This window comes from Corythoichthys intestinalis, chromosome 7 (genome assembly GCF_030265065.1).
Source record: "Corythoichthys intestinalis isolate RoL2023-P3 chromosome 7, ASM3026506v1, whole genome shotgun sequence".
NCBI lineage: Eukaryota > Metazoa > Chordata > Actinopteri > Syngnathiformes > Syngnathidae > Corythoichthys > Corythoichthys intestinalis.
In genome coordinates, this window is record NC_080401.1 from 48,168,392 (window position 1) to 48,185,234 (window position 16,843).

General features: G+C 37.4%; 1 protein-coding gene across 1 annotated transcript in view; it reads right to left on the reverse strand.

Annotated features, from left to right (window-relative positions):
- Positions 1 to 16,843, reverse strand: part of sned1 (sushi, nidogen and EGF-like domains 1) — a 102,657-nt gene that overhangs the window by 19,108 nt on the left and 66,706 nt on the right. The window contains exons 11-19 of the mRNA XM_057840908.1: positions 14,394 to 14,528; positions 14,127 to 14,246; positions 11,644 to 11,760; positions 11,428 to 11,574; positions 7,923 to 8,096; positions 5,506 to 5,619; positions 5,306 to 5,419; positions 2,879 to 2,992; positions 2,697 to 2,813 (exon numbers count right to left, since the gene is read on the reverse strand). Coding sequence (XP_057696891.1) covers positions 2,697 to 2,813; positions 2,879 to 2,992; positions 5,306 to 5,419; positions 5,506 to 5,619; positions 7,923 to 8,096; positions 11,428 to 11,574; positions 11,644 to 11,760; positions 14,127 to 14,246; positions 14,394 to 14,528 — 1,152 coding nt within the window. The remainder of the gene's footprint in view (positions 1 to 2,696; positions 2,814 to 2,878; positions 2,993 to 5,305; positions 5,420 to 5,505; positions 5,620 to 7,922; positions 8,097 to 11,427; positions 11,575 to 11,643; positions 11,761 to 14,126; positions 14,247 to 14,393; positions 14,529 to 16,843) is intronic.

Consider the following 16,843-nt stretch of genomic DNA (forward strand, 5'->3'; position numbering starts at 1 on the left):
CATCTAGTGTTTAACGCTGAGAAGTGCAACAGAATGTAGGCTGAATTTTAGACTGTTGTAATTCTTCGTTGTCAGTGATATTTCCATAATCTGCTGTGGGCCAAATATTATGTTTCTTGCTAAAATACCAAAATTGCAGATTTTTGCACTTTTAAATATTTCATGCAGTACTTTTTTGTGTCTTCTCATTCCACAACAAGGTATCATTCATTTGTTGTGTGTATGGAATTATTTGAGGTGATTGTAAGCTATCGATTGACAGTCATGATGGCCTTCTCACGCTGAAACTGTCACTTCAGGAACTTTTAATTTACCTTCTTGGCTGCCATTGATGGCAATAGATGAAGTTGCCCCCCCATCAGACACAAATTTATAGGAAAATTATGTCATTCGTTTGTGCTGTAAATATTTTCCTTTGTGCCGCTATTTTTTTTTTTTTTTTGACATATTGAGATATTAATTTTGAATTATGACATCACGCAGCCCCCAATTTATGGCAAAATGGACATTAAATGGTGCTATTTGTTTTGGTACGTTTGTGTTGTAAAAATTTTCGTTTGTGCTGCTATTGTTTTTGACATATTGAGATATTAATTTTGAGTAATGACATCACACAGCTCCCAATTTATTGAAAAATGAACCTGAAATGGTGCCATTCGTTTAGGCTACATTTGTGCTGTAAATTTTTTTGTTTGTGCTGCAATTTTTTTTTAATCTATTGAGATATTAATTTCAAGTGATGACGTCATGCAGCCTTCAATTTATTGCAAAATGGTGCCATTTGTTTAGGCTACGTCAGTGCTGCTATCGTTTTATAAATATTGAGATATTAATTCGAGTGATGACATCTCTCAATAACTGAAGGGTGACCCAACAACTGGCGCAATTGTAGCACAGGTCCATTTTGCAGTAAAAGGGGGACTGCGAGTCATGTCATCACTCGAAATTAATATTTCAAGGCCCTCGTTCATTGCAAAATGGACCCGAAGGGGTGCCATTTGTTTGTGCTACATTTGTGCTAGTTCTTGCAACTACTGTATCTATAAAACGATAGCAGCACAAACGAAAATGTTCACAGCAATAACTTTGCATAAACGAATGGCACCATTTCGGGTCCATTTTGCAATAAAATGGGGGCACTGCGTGCATAAGCGGATTTTAAGGGGGGGGGGGTGAAAAGTGTCATTGCATGTAATTGACTTTCCTATACATAAAAGTTGTAAAGTACCGTAATAAAACCAACACAAATGAATGAAATGAACAAAAAAAATTCTAATAATGGGTCAAAATTATATTTCGAGCACCTTAGACGGTCATATATATATATATATATATATATATATATGAGTAATTAAAAAAAATTTTAATGATTTTTTTCTTTGATTGAAAATATATATATTTTTTGTTTTGATTGAAGCAACTTTCTGGGGGATTGAATGATTTAGACACAAATGTCCTAATCAAAATATGGCCCAAACACAAAAAAGATTGCTTCAATCAAAGAAAACTTTTTCAATGAAAATTAAGTGTTCAATTGCAGATTTTTCAAGATTTTTTTGCATTCAAAATCTTATTTTCTATGATTGAAAATGTTCTTTTTTTTGATTAAAGTAATTTTTCTTTCTGAAAATATATATTTTTATGAAGCAACTTCTTTTTTGATTAAATAATAAAAGACAAAAATGTCCTAGCCAAAATGTGGCCCAAACACAAATCAACATTACTTCAATCTAAAAGTTGCTTCAATCAAAAAAAAATAAAAATAAAAAATAAATAAAAAAAATTAAAAATAAAAATTTATTAAAAAAAAATAACTTTCACATACATTTTTTTAGTGTTTTGAGTTTAAAATTTATTTTTGCATTCAAACACATTTTTTTTGATTGAATCGACTGTTTTTGGTTGAAAATATATATTTTGATTGAAGCAATTTCTTTTTTTTTTTTTTTTTTTTAATTGAAGCAACTTTTTTTTGGATTGAGTAATAAAGACCCAAATCTACCTCCATATGGCTCCGCCCAGGGTATACAAGTTTTGATTGGGGTAACTACATTGGCACGACACCGGCGGGCGTACCAAATTCAATGGATGACGATCTTGGCGAAAAGTATTGCCTAAGCAGCCTGATTTAGAATTCCCCTCAAGAATGACGGGATACAAAAAAAAAAAAAAAAAAAAAAAATTTCATTGTCAACTCATTAATTGAAGTATTCTTGTAAGTTCATTTTATTGCTGACACTGCGTTTTGGGGTCATCAACATATTGTGCCCCCCCCCCCCACGCCCCAAAAGTCAAACTCCGCCTATGACTGTGTGACGTAATCACTCGAAATTATCTCAGATTAATTAATTAATTATCTCAGAAACGACAGCAGCAGTAACAAATTTTTTTAGCACAAATGATGGACACCATTTTTAATCAGAATGAGGGGGGGATGGTTGACCTCAGATTGACCTACGAAAGAATTTTTACTCTGTCAACAACGATAGTAGCAAAAACGGAAAATTTTTTTTTGCGCAAACGAATGATATAATTTTTTTATAAATTTGCGTCTGATGGGGGGACCAACTTCATAAATGTAAAAATAGACTGAATTGGGAGAGCCTGACAGCGATCAGGCCCTCACAGCCCAAATGGATTAGATGCCAATCTCTGTCAGTGGCATATAGCATTATTTAAATTTAAGATCGTCCGACCTTTTTCACAGTCTTTCCCGGTGTGTCCAGCTTTGCACACACAGTTGTAGTTTCCTCTCCTGTCACTCCGGCAGTCGCCTCGGTTCCCGCATGGATGGAGTACACAAGGATCTTCCACTAGAGGGCGACATAGACAATGAAAATCTGAACGAACTAAAGTTGATGGCGGGGGGTGCTCTTACACATCTGGCACTGGTCGCCGAAGAAACCCTCTTTGCACGTGCACGCATACGTCTTCTTGAAACTGCGACACGCGCCGCCGTTCAGGCACGGGTTGGACTCACAGCTGTCCTGCTCTGCGCACAGCACGCACATATACACGCGTTTTTGGGTAAGAGGAAGTTTCCTTTCCGTGTTAGGGAAGAAATTTGGACGAGCAGGAGTGACCAAATATAATCAATAATAACATAATTGAATAAATAACTACATTTGTGATAAAATGTTATTATTTCACTATTTAATTAGTTTAGTTTTAAATTTATTTGAAAGGGGGACAATGCAATTTTATAAAATACATGATTGCTATGGCGGAAAACACTCAGGTGACTAGAAGTTCCGCTCTGAGACCCCAAATTTTTGCCGAATTTCGAAATTGGCCTATATAAATGTGTGATACATCATTGAAAAGCATAAAATCTCATTTTTCTGGGGGAAGAAATTTTTGAACAAGAGGGCATTTAAAAAAAATTTTTTTAATATGTTTTTTAAACAGCAAAACCCTATCTGGAGGTGAGAGCGGATGCGAGAGCAGAATCACAGACGCCTTGACTTTAACGAGATATTATCACGTACTTACCTTGTTTCGATCCAAAAACTCCATGTAGCATGTATCACTGAGTGTCAAGACACAGCTGTGAATGGCCACAACTGGATTTTGGGGGGGATTTTATGGATGAAACATGGCAATATAACAAGGGTCGCGATGCAGAAATCGCAGACATCAAGGAGTGGTCGAGATTTTCTTTTTCATATATTTACCCTTTTATAAGTTTTTTTTTTTCAAATTCTTTGTTTGGATCGATTATTTATCATCTAACATATCGGAGAAAATGCAACAGTAACAAAAAAATATAATTAAGCGATAGTTTTGAGGTAGATATCTGTGACTTTCTTACAGACACCATTTTTTTCAATGTGACGTCATTTGTTTAAAAGTTTTAAAATATGCGAGTGATTAATTTTTAAGTTTTTTTGTTTTAGTTTTTTTAAACGAAAGATTAAACATCAATTAATGATTCAAAGCTAAAAACGACAGACATTTTGAATAATAAATATAATTAATTATCTTCGTTTTATGGCTGGGTTGGCTGTTGTGTTTGATAGAACAATATGTCTATATGCTGCCATAGCAGATTCATGGTGCATTAAGCCCCCAAACTATTTTTAATTTGTCCGTTTTACCCTGAAAACCCCAGTTTACAGACATCTCGCAAACTCTTTTGTTTCAACCCAGCCATAAAACAAAGGTAATCAATTCTGTTTATTATTCAAAATGTCGTTTTTAGCTTAGAATCATTAATTGATGTCTCATATTTATTTAAAAAAAAAAAAAAAAAAAAAAAGGTTTAAAAAATGATTCACCCGCATATTTTAAACTATTAAACAAATTACGTCACAATGAAAAAAAATGGCGTCTGTAAAAAAGTCATGGGTATCTACCTCATAACTATCGATTAATTGTATTTTTTTGTTGCTGTCGCATTTTCTCCAATGTGTTGGATGATAAATAATCGATCCAAACAAAAAACAGTTGAAAAAAGAAAGACTTGTAAAAGGGTAAATATATAAAAAAGAAAATCTCAACCACTCCTTGATGTCTACGATTTCTGCATCACGAACCTTGTTATATTACCATGTTTCACCCATAAAATCCCCAAAAAATCCAACTGTGGCTATTCACAGCTGTGTCTTGACACTCAGTGATACATGTTACATGGAGTTTTTGGATCGAAACAAGGTAAGTACATGATAATATCTCGTTAAAGTCATGGTGTCTGTAATTCTGCTCTCGGGTGCGCTCACCTCCAGATAGGGTTTTGCTGTTTAAAAAAATGTTGTTTTTAAAAAATGCCCTCCTGTTCAAATTTTTTCTTCCCCCAGAAAATTGAGATTTTAAGCTTTCCAATGATGTATCACACCATCATCATTATTTGGCCAAATTGGGGGTCTCAGAGCAGAACTTCAAGTCACCTGAGGATTTTCCGCCATATATATACAGTATATACGTGTGTGTGTGTGCGCGTGTGTGTGTGTGTGTACACAGGTATTCCGCTGGTTACAAACGAGTTCCATTCCTATGCTGGCGACATAACCCGATAATCCTCCTCCTGTTTATTAATTTTAACACTTATTCATTTCATTTTTCACTTGTTTCCTTGTGCAGAGTAAAATAATTTTATCTGTCATTCGCCACTTAAATTCAGTGGGCGTGAACACTGACAGGCCCCAGTGATGTAACTTTACACAAATACTTTAATACTACAGCTAGAATAAAAATGAAAAAACTTGAAAAGAAAAATACTACCAAAATGAATTTTGGCACTCCTGGTCCTCCATAACTCCACAAATCGGTTGTTCCGAATAGCAAGGGTTGCGTGCGAAAGGCGTACCTGTTTGGCAATGGCGTCCTTTGAGGCCCAACGGACATTGACACAAGTATGACCCCAAGTGGTTCACGCAAGTACCTCCGTTCTTGCATGGCTCCGACAGGCATTCGTTCACATCTCATAATAAACATAACCAAAATAGAATAGATTAGTGGTGTTTTATTTGGTATAAACTAGACCGGTTGGAAATGTAACTCACTTACCAGTTTGACAACGTTTCCCGCTGAAGCCTTGTTGACAGTCGCACAGGTACGACCCGCCGTGGTTGCGGCACGTCCCACCGTTAGCGCACGGCCCGGACCAGCATTCGTTGAATTCTGGAGAAAAATGGAAGCGATAGACTATTGTTGCTTGAGCATTTGAGCGGTGTTGTTTCTAACCTTGAGAACTGTGGAAAAGTCTTTATTTACCCCTTGATGCCAAAATTTTAATTTACCAACCTCAACTAGGGATGTGACAAAAGATGGAAATGGTGATATATCGTGATACTTTGTATCCCAAAAGGTTATCGATATGCGCCTGACAAGAATCGAGATATCGTTCTAAAAAGGTGTCAATGTCTAAAAAAATAATAATAAGGAACCAACAAGTTGCTACCAAAATTTTCCACCATAACAGTGTCTCAGTTACAGTGGGGAAAATAAGTATTTAGTCAACCACTAATTGTGCAAGTTCTCCCACTTGAATATTTTAGGGAGGCCTGTAATTGTCAACATGGGTAAACCTCAACCATGAGAGACAGAATGTGGAAAAAAAACAGAAAATCACATTGTTTGATTTTTAAAGAATTTATTTGCAAATCATGGTGAAAAATAAGTATTTGGTCAATACCAAAAGTTCATCTTAATACTTTGTTATGTACCCTATGTTGGCAATAACGGAGGTCAAACGTTTTCTGTAAGTCTTCACAAGCTTTTCACACACTCTTGCTGGTAATTTGGCCCATTCTTCCATGCAGATCTCCTCTAGAGCAGTGATGTTGTGGGGCTGTCATTGGGCAACACAGACTCTCAACTCCCTCCACAGATTTTCTATGGGGTTGAGATCTGGAGACTGGCTAGGCCACTCCAGGACCTTGAAATGCTTCTTACGCAGCCACTCCTTTGTTCCCCTGGCTGTGTGTTTGGGATCATTGTCATGCTGAAAGACCCAGCCACGTCTCATCTTCAACGCCCTTGCTGACGGAAGGAGATTTTCACTCAAAATCTCTCGATACGTGGCCCCATTCATTCTTTCCTTTACACAGATCAGTCATCCTGGTCCCTTTGCAGAAAAACAGCCCCAAAGCATGATGTTTCCACCCCCATGCTTCACGGTGGGTATGGTGTTCTTCAGATGCAATTCAGTATTCTTTCTCCTCTGAACACGAGAACCAGTGTTTCTACCAAAAAGTTCTACTTTGGTTTCATCTGACCATAACACATTCTCCCAGTCCTATTCTCCAAATGCTCTCTAGCGAACCGCAGACGGGCCTGGACGTGTACTTTCTTCAGCAGTGGGACACGTCTGGCAGTGCAGGATTTGAGTCCCTGGCGGCGCATTGTGTTACTGATAGAAGCCTTTGTTACTGTGGCCTCAGCTCTGTGTAGGTCATTCACTGGGTCCCCCCGTGTGGTTCTGGGATTTTTGCTTACTGTTCTTGTTATCATTTTGACGCCACGGGGTGAGATCTTGCATGGAGCCCCAGCTCGAGGGAGATTATCAGTGGTGTTGTTTGTCTTCCATTTTCTAATAATTGCTCCCACAGTTGATTTCTTTACACCAAGCATTTTACCAATTGCTGATTCAGTCTTCCCAGCCTGGTACAGGTCTACAATTTTGTCTCTGTTGTCCTTCGACAGCTCTTTGGTCTTGGCCATAGTGGAGTTTGGAGTGTGACTGACTGAGGTTGTGGACAGGTGTCTTTTATACCGATAATGAGTTAAAACAGGTGCCATTAATACAGGGAACGAGTGGAGCCTCGTTAGACCTCGTTAGAAGTTAGACCTCTTTGACAGCCAGAAATCTTGCTTGTTTGTTGGTGACCAAATACTTATTTTCCACTGTAATTTGGAAATAAATTCTTTAAAAATCAAACAATGTGATTTTCTGTTTTTTTCCATATTCTGTCTCTCATGGTTGACGTTTACCCATGTTGACAATTACAGGCCTCTCTAATATTTTCAAGTGGGAGAACTTGCACAATTGCTGGTTGACTAAATACTTATTTGCCCCACTGTAAATGTAACAGAGTAAATTACACGCGTACTATGCACCTCTCAAAGTAATTACTTGGCCAATTCCAATTGGATTTCAAATATCTTTTTCATTTTGAAACACTCGTCAAAAGTACCAAATCCATCAAAATGCGAAACGCTGACTCATCATCGTCATTTCTAGATATTACCTTAAAAAAAAATGTTTAGCATTCAAATGTTTTAGCAACAGAATTGTATTGTCAAAAACATCCAAACTGCTTAGTTTTTTTCCATGTTGAAGGTTAAATGTTACTGATTGTGTCACATGTGTACATAATGTCCCAAAATAATTGTTATCGTATCACGTCTTCATGAAATTGATCAACTGGTCAACAATGAGAGGCTAATACAAGATGGAATGGCGGGTGTTTTTTGTGACGCACCCTCACAGATAGGAGGCTGACTCCAGTCGCCCTGGACGCCGCAAACGCTCTGCGTGGCTCTGGGTGCCGCCACATACCCCGTCCGACACGTGTAAACAGCCACCGATCCCGGCAAGGTGGACGAGAACTGAACCTCAGCGTTTACCACCTGCGGCGGCAGGCCGCAACCTCCTTCTGAAATATTGGAAAAGGTACAAAGGTCCTGAACTTCGGGCATACCGTCTGAGTATCGCACATCTGTGACGTGGCGTTTGTTAGGATGTGCTAATGGCAACGGGGCTAAAAGGAGCTCCGTGTCAACGCTCCTGCGTCCTGCTGGGCTTCAACTTGAAATAGATTTTACTCGCTTCTATATTGGAACATGCTGCCACAGGGTAGCAACCGATGCTAAGATTAGCTTCACATCAACCCAGCCAGATTCATTAGAGCAACAGATTCAAAGAGAGAGAGAATAACGTGCTGGTGGATGTGTGGAATGAATGGGAATTTGACTCAAGACAAATTGTAGGAATTCAACCAAAAAAAAAATACAGGAATTGATCAAGAGATACGTGTTGCAGCGTTAAAGTGCGTACGACAGGAGAAAAAAAGTGTTAAATAGGATTATTATGTGAATTACAACCATATTTTGAGACGATTCGACTATATACAACAATTTAGCAAAGCGCAGATGAGGAGAAATTAGTCTTTTAATCTGCCGGTTAGCCACGCCTAAGGCTCTAGCGTCCCCAACAGGTGGATGACCTCAGCGGAGTCACGATTTATTCTGATTTAGTATGCAGCCCATTGAAGGGGAATCATTCACAACGAGGAAAACACGACAAAGAGAACCGCAAAATGTCATTATTTCAGTCTCTCTACTCCAATATTTTTACAGGATATTCTTTTTATCCAAGTATTTTTCCCCAATTGCTAAATAAATGGCATGGTCATGACAAATAACAGTCTCGTGCTAAATGGAATATGAAATTCCGTAATTTCCGGAATATAAGGCGCACCCGTGTATAATGCGCACCCCAAATTTACTTGTAAAATCTAGGGAAAATTATTGTACCCGTTTATAACACGCACCCTAATTTTAGCACCAATAAATAGAACAATACAAGAAAACAGAGCTCGTGTACAGATACGGAAATGTCATTTTACTGACTAGTGAAACACAGTACAAGCATAGCATATTGGTAGTTCAAAACATTACCATAAACTGACAATATTTACAGTAATAATATGATTTGACAACTTCTCCAATTTACCAGAATCTAGGAGAAAACAAAACAGATGTGACTTTTCTTTTAAAGGCTGCTGTATAACTTGCTCGTTTCATCATGATGAATAAATGTTTCTTCCATGGATTGATACGGTAAAATGAAAGTGAGAACGTAAATCGGTAATCCGAGAGAGCTCATCGCTGTTGACACTGTGACATATTGGTTTTCTATGTTATGTTGTTCTATGTTGTGGCAATGTTGGATACATGCTGCTGTATTGTCATATCTATGTTGTGATTGTCTATGAGCCAGAGGGCCGCTGAGGCTAGACAAAAGAGCGCGGCATTACAGCCGGACTGTCGGCATTTAAATTCATTTAAAGCAAGAAATAAAACGTTGAACACGGCACTCGAAGTATCTAGTTTTTTTCAAGACAAGATAAAACAGACACGACAGTAACAATAGGAACTATTGTTATTTGGGTTTGAGTTTCCTGAGGGACAGATACAGTTGATGGACACACACAGGAAGTCTGTGTTGTTACGTTTGTTATGATCCGAGTTGCGGAGCTGCAATAAACTTTGACTCAAATGAGTTCAAGAAACTAAATTCTGTGCTTTATGATGAGTGAAAAAAGCAGAATTTAACACGGACGAAATCATTCGGCTGATCAGAGTGAAGTATAACCGAAACAAAATGGTGACGTCACATACCGTTATGGTCGGCAACGGATCGCCGCATACGTTTCTTCAACACAACGTGGCCATGTCAATAAAAAAAAAAATTGTTATATATATATATATATATATATATATTTCTGTTTACATCCATGTACCCGTTTATAATGTGCACCATGATTTTATAAGTTGATTTTGGGGAAAAGAACTGCACGTTATATTCGGGAAATTACGGTGATAAAAATGCATTTATTCCGGACGACATGGCAAAATTACTCCATAATGGTCAAAACTGTCGACTTCACCTTTACTCTCGCACCTCCCGAACGATATTTTATGACACCTAAATCGGGCTTATGTCATTTCCTTCCCCGGCTTCGGAGAATGTAAACAAACCAAGAGGCGGGACAGATAGCTGACATGCTAACCTGAACCGAGTGATGTTTCAGTCTTCGAAGCGGAAAATCACACATATCTAGCCCGGAACATTTCACATGACGACTGGGTTGTTGATTGTCTTCACTGATGGGCAAACCGCCCGGCGGAGAGCAATTTACAGCTCGTTCCCCTGCTCCTACGGACAGGAGAGCTCGCCGGGGTAGCAGCTGGACAATGACTGCTTAACAAACCAGCCGACGTCAGACAAGCGTGTAGCTGCCAAATGGTCAACACAAATATGGTAAAATAATGCTTTACTACACGGCGAAGTCGTAAACAGTCGAGGAAGGCAGCTGCGGTTGTTGTGCAGCGAACGTGCAGCTAATGTGTATGTGGAGAGCTTTTTACATGCCTATCCATGATCAAACATAAGTAGTCCTTTATTTAAAGAAAGTTTGTAGTGTTTACTTTGTAATAGCTGTATTCGGGGCTATTTTTAACACAAAGTTGCAATTTCTGATCGGTGGAAAATTTGACAGAACACCAAGAGGGCAAAAGCCGAGTATAGTACGCACCCGGCGGGGGGATGAGCGACAAGCCGCCGGTCGTCGGCAGAGTGGACAAGGAGCATGTCACAAAATGCAAGCCACCTACATATTAAAATGATCCCAGTATTTGACATAATACAAATCACGATGTTTACTCACTTCCTCGTAAGTCCCATGGTCCCACAGTAGTACGGCTTGTTTTGGCCAATATCCACCAGTGAATGGGAACCTTTTGAAACCCCAAAAAGGCGCACACGCCTCTCCCTCATACAGCAAGATTTTTCTGCAGCCGCTTGGCTGGCGTGATGCAAAAACTAAACGTATTCATCCGCAAAATCAGCTGAATCCATAGTCCTTCTCATACAACAGTACGTCTGTATAGTGAAGAGAACTCCGTACACGTCACAGCGCCCCTATTTCTCAACTCGAGACTGTTGCCGGAAGTCACTCATTTTCATTACGCGGGATTAAAAAAACTAAATAAATATAGCGATCGCTTCCACACACATCCAAGCGGTCCATTTCGTTCAGGAGCATAAAATACCGCGTGTATTATGAAATAAACGTGCTTTTTCGTGTCACAGGAACTTTAAACGGAAATACGACACTCTTTGGATGCAAAGAGATTACCGGAGTTACCGGATTTGAATCCAAATGATTTTACGTTGGAGAGGTAAGTTCCGTGGCGGCTGACCTGCGTGAAGTTGCGTATTGTCAGCCACGTTGATCTCACAGTGCCTTCCGGTGAAGAAATCGGTACACTCGCACTTGTACTTCCCGATGTAGTGAAAACACGTCCCACCGTTGACACAAGGACTGGACGTGCACGGATCGGGCTTCCCTGAACGACACGATTTTGCACATTTAGCACCAATAAAATTAAGGCAGTATTTTGTGAGGGTTCACTCACCCACTTCACAGTGTTTGCCCGTGAATCTGTAAGGACACACGCATCTGTAGCTGCCCGCCTCGTCCTTACACGAGCCTCCGTTGCGACACGGACTGGAGGCGCACGTGTTTAGTCGCACTGCAACCACATAAAAAATAGTTATATTAGGGTCCCCTGGAGTAATCTAATAATTCAGTCATCGTATTGATGACTATTTTGATAGTCGATTAATCTTTTAGCGACAGTGTTGACATAAAAAATGATCAATTCATTTCATCTTAATAGTGAATATATTCTTATCTTTTCTACCATTTTTTCTTAAAAATGGCAAACTGTCCTTATTACACAGTAAATATAGTATGGTATTTATTCATATTCATTTTAATTTTTCACATTGTACATGCTTAAAAAACACAAAATAAAAAACAGATGGACAAAAATATGAAATATTCTCACATTGTTTTAAATTGGAAAACAAACTGGAAAAACAGTAGTTATTGAACAGTAAATATTCTCTTTTGATTTACTTTTTTGTATACATTAAAAAATATATATTAAAAAAAAAACACAACATATCTGATTTGTTCATTTATATTTTTTTCCCTATTTTTATTTAAAGAGAAAGAAAAACAATTTTCTTATCAATGCATTTTTATTTTTATGCTTATTCATTTTTAATCTTTAATTTTAATTAAAAAACGAAAACAGTACTTATTAATCGGTAAATATTCTCTTTTTTGGTTTATTTTCATTTTGTTTATTGTATACAGTATATTAACAAATATATATTTAAAAAAAACTAAATATTATTTCATTTATAGAGTTGTCCGATACTATTGGGTAGCCGATAATATTGGCTGATAAAAGCGTTTTAAAATGGTATCGGATAATATCTTCAAAGTGAATGTAGAAGCTTTCTGCCTTTGTACAAGGGTTGGTCACAGCTTAGCACAGCAGTTCTCCTGATTGAACGTATAGACTTCATAATGATATTGACGGGTCACACTCGTCTTACACTGCGCCTCGCCTTCAAGTAGGGGGCCTGCCCACATCAATAGGAGTAATTCTCAAACACACGCACGCAGCGATCTAATGCTAGATTTAGGTCGAAAAAGAACGAAAGCTGTACCGCATACAAACAGGAAGGATTGTCTCAGGAGTGATTTAACCAAGAATCGAGACTGTTTTACATCCATATCTATAAAGAATTCAGGGATTTAAACATTTATTCACAAGATTTTTCAACTTAAAAAGCTCTTCTTCTGTGTTTCCACTCTGTCATCTTTGACAGAGATAGGCTCCCTATTAATCGGCCCCACGCCCCCTCAATATCATTATAAAGTCTATGATTGAACGTTAGCCGTCTTCAAATTAAGATGCTTGGAATTTGTTATGTGAGCATTATCCTTCTTATTAAAGCATCCAGTGGGGTATCACAATAGAATTAGCCAAAATACCACGACCACCAAAAGTCCACGACCGCATATATTGGTATCGGATTTTTGGAGTTGGACAATATCAGGATACTGGTTAAAAAGTACCGTATTGGCCCGAATATAAGACGGCACTGATTATAAGACTTTTTCAAGACTCAAGTTTGAAAAAGACTTTTTGAACACTAAATTAATTTTAATACAGAAAAAAATTACAGTACATCTGAAACAAATGATTATCACAATATATTTGAGAGAAAAGCATGTTATTTTGCCTCATTCAATTCTTAATATCTGAACATTTAAATATGTAAACAATCACATTCGTAAATGAATGGCTTCTGGTTTTTGAGATGTAAATAAACCTATCTATTCTGATAAAAAAAAACAAAATTGCAATAACTGCATTAACCATCAAAGTGAAGTCTAACTGTAACTGTAGTCTTGAAACAAATCTGAATAAGGAAAAACATTGCAATAAAATAATGCAAACTGGTTAAACTTGAGAGTAGCTGAGATCTGTCATGACAGAACATCGCTTCAATGGTATCTGGCGCCATCTAGCGTCGTGAATGGGTATAATGTCTATACCGCGAATATAAGACGACCCCCGCTTTTTCAGTCTTATTTCAACGCAAAAAACGCCGTCTTATATTCGGGCCAATACTGTAATTATCGGACAACTCCAGTTATTAATTTTTTTTAACCTATTTAAATTAAAAACAAAAATGGGAGTCAGTTCTTACAGTATTGACCAGATGTTCTTTTCTTATTTGTTCTAGTTTTTTAAAAGTGATTTAAAAATATATAACAAAAACACTGAAAATATAAGTGTTCTCTTTCATTCATTTTTTTCAATTAAAAAAATGAAAGGAGAAAAAAATGTCAAGCTCAGAGTAATAAAAAAACGTTGATTAGTCGACGAATTGCAAAAAAATATAGCTGCTTAATGGACAACCAAAATAAGAAAAAAAGAAGAAAATCCTGGTTGCCCGCCAAGCTTATAAAGCACTTGCAAAATCCTCATTTTTATGCCAGCCCAAATTCGAACCCAGTAGGTGGCACCGTTACCTTTCTCGCAGTGCTTGCCCCAATGTCCATGAGTGCATTGGCATGTATACCCTCCGTGTCGCTCGTAGCAGTAACCGCCGTTGAGACACGGGCTGGAGTCGCAGACTGATCGGGGCTGTACTGAAAAACACAAGGCGACACTTGACTGTGTTCCTTTTTATTTCACTTCTAATACACAAGACTTTCCAAATTTGACTAAATACTTGAAAAACACCTTTGTTTTTCTCTAAAAAATTGTTTAAAAATGAATTGGATGAGCGCTCTTACCATAGGGGTAAAAGTCCCGCTGGTCCAATTCTGCGGCGCTGGTCTGGCAGGTGCACAGATACGCACCACCGTACTCCAAACACGAACCCCCGTCGGGACACGGACGGTGGTTATTGCACGGCCTATGTGTCACTTCTAATAAAAACCACAGATTTAACCTTTAGTGCACAAATTATAATTTCTTTTAACCCTTGCCGGGCAGTTATTTAAGTCGTTGACTGCCATTGACGGCGCTAAACATCCAATCCATTTCAAATTATTCGCCCCTCCAAGTCGAGTTTAAATGTATTGGACGTTTATCACCGTCAATGGCATGCAATGAGTTAAGTGCTGTGAAAAATAACCAAAAGCTTTATAGTGTTACTTGGTGCCCTAATCAGTGTGTAATTCTGGTTTTATTCATTGTAATTTCATGAACTTAGTTTTTGTTAAAATTGTATGAATTTATAAATTAATTTATATTATAAAAATTACAACAATGTTTAATAATTTTAAATATATACAATAAATGCAAATTTTTCACTATCATTATTTCATCATTTGCTGTCTTGCTAAAAATGTGAAAATTCTCAATAAAAATAAATAATTTTGCATGTAGTTAGCAGGGATATGCACTAGGACCCCCGCGACCCTTGTGATGTTAAGCGATATAGAAGTTGAAAGGGGGCAATAAATAAATAAATAAAATCACAAAAATAATTTTAAAAAATATATAAGAATTGCAAGTATATATAGAAAATTAAATATAAAAAATACACTTAAAATAATCAATTAAAAAAATGAATTTGAGAACTTGATATTGACAAATTTCGCCATATTTTTTATCATTTCAAAAAATATACTTTCTTAGATTTAAAAAAATGTTATTTTTAATATATATATATTTTAAATTTAGGATTTTCCAATTTTCATTTGTATTTTTCAATTACTATTTTCATGTACTTATGTATTTCCCCAAAGCTTTCATATAGTACAGTGAGAAGCAGAAGTATTTGCACCCCTCGTGATTTTGCAAGTTCACCCACTTAGAAAATAGGTGGAGTTCTGAAATTTCAATCACTGATGCATTTCCACTCATAGAGACATAATCAAAGAAAAAACATCCGGAACTCACATTGTATGATTTTTCAAAATTTTTTTTGTAATTTACTGGGGTTTATAAGTACGTATTTCTACCCTGAGAAAATCAGTGCTAATATTTAGCGCAGAAGCCTTTGTTTGTACAGTCATCCTGTCCCCTTTGCCGAAATGCAGCCCCAAAGCATGAGGTTTCCACCCCCATACTTCACAGTGGGGATGGTGTTCTTGGGATTGTACTCATACTTCTTTTTCCTCCACAAACGATGAGTAAAGTTTGCATAAAAAAGTTCTACTTTGGTCTCATCGGACCACATGACTTTCTCCCATGACCCCTCTGCATCATTCAGATGGTCCCTGGCAAATTTTAGACGGGTCTTCACGTATACTGGCTTCAACAGGGGAACATTCACAATTCACAAACAATGCATGATTTTAAACCATTGTACTAAGGGCATAGGTTTGCATATAGGGACATAACACTAGCAACTTTTCAGGATGCTCAAATTGTCCCCACCAACTTTTAAGCAATGTTAGTTGCATTTTATAATGAGTTCAGCTATATAGTTAATATAGATTGCATTCGCATATGTTGTAAGGATACAATTGACCCTACCATTATTAAGTGAATTATTTTCATTATCTTCAGACTTATATTTACCCCTTTTTCACATGCTGAATGTGCTAGTCCATTTCCCCCCCCTCAAACTCACGTTTGATTGGCTGATGACCCCCCCCCCCCACACACACACATGCACTGGCCCGGCAAAAATACAACATGTCGCCAACATGCCGCCTTATCCGCCCCCTTCAAAGAAGTGGGATATTAGAAGTTTTTTTTCAGCCAGCAGCAGCCACTGTAAGTAATGTAAAAAGTAGGGCTGTCAAAATTATCGCGTTAACAGGCGGTAATTAATTCTTTTAATTAATCACGTTAAAATATTTGATGCAATTAACGCACATGCCCCGCTCAAACAGATTAAAATGACAGCACAGTGCAATGTCCACTTGTTACTTGTGTTTTTGGGAGTTTTGTCGCCCTCTGCTGGCACTTGGGTGCGATTGATTTTATAGGTTTCAGCACCCATGAGCATTGAGTAATTATTGACATCAACAATGGCGGGCTACTAGTTTATTTTTGGATTGAAAATTTTACAAATTTTATTAAAACGAAAACATTAAGAGGGGTTTTAATATAAAATTTGTATAACTTGTACTAACATTTATCTTTTAAGAACTACAAGCCTTTCTATCCATGGATCGCTTTAACAGAATGTTAATAATCTTAATGCCATCTTGTTTATTTATTGTAATTAATAAACAAATACAGTACTTATGTATCGTATGTTGAATGTATATATCCATCTTGTGTC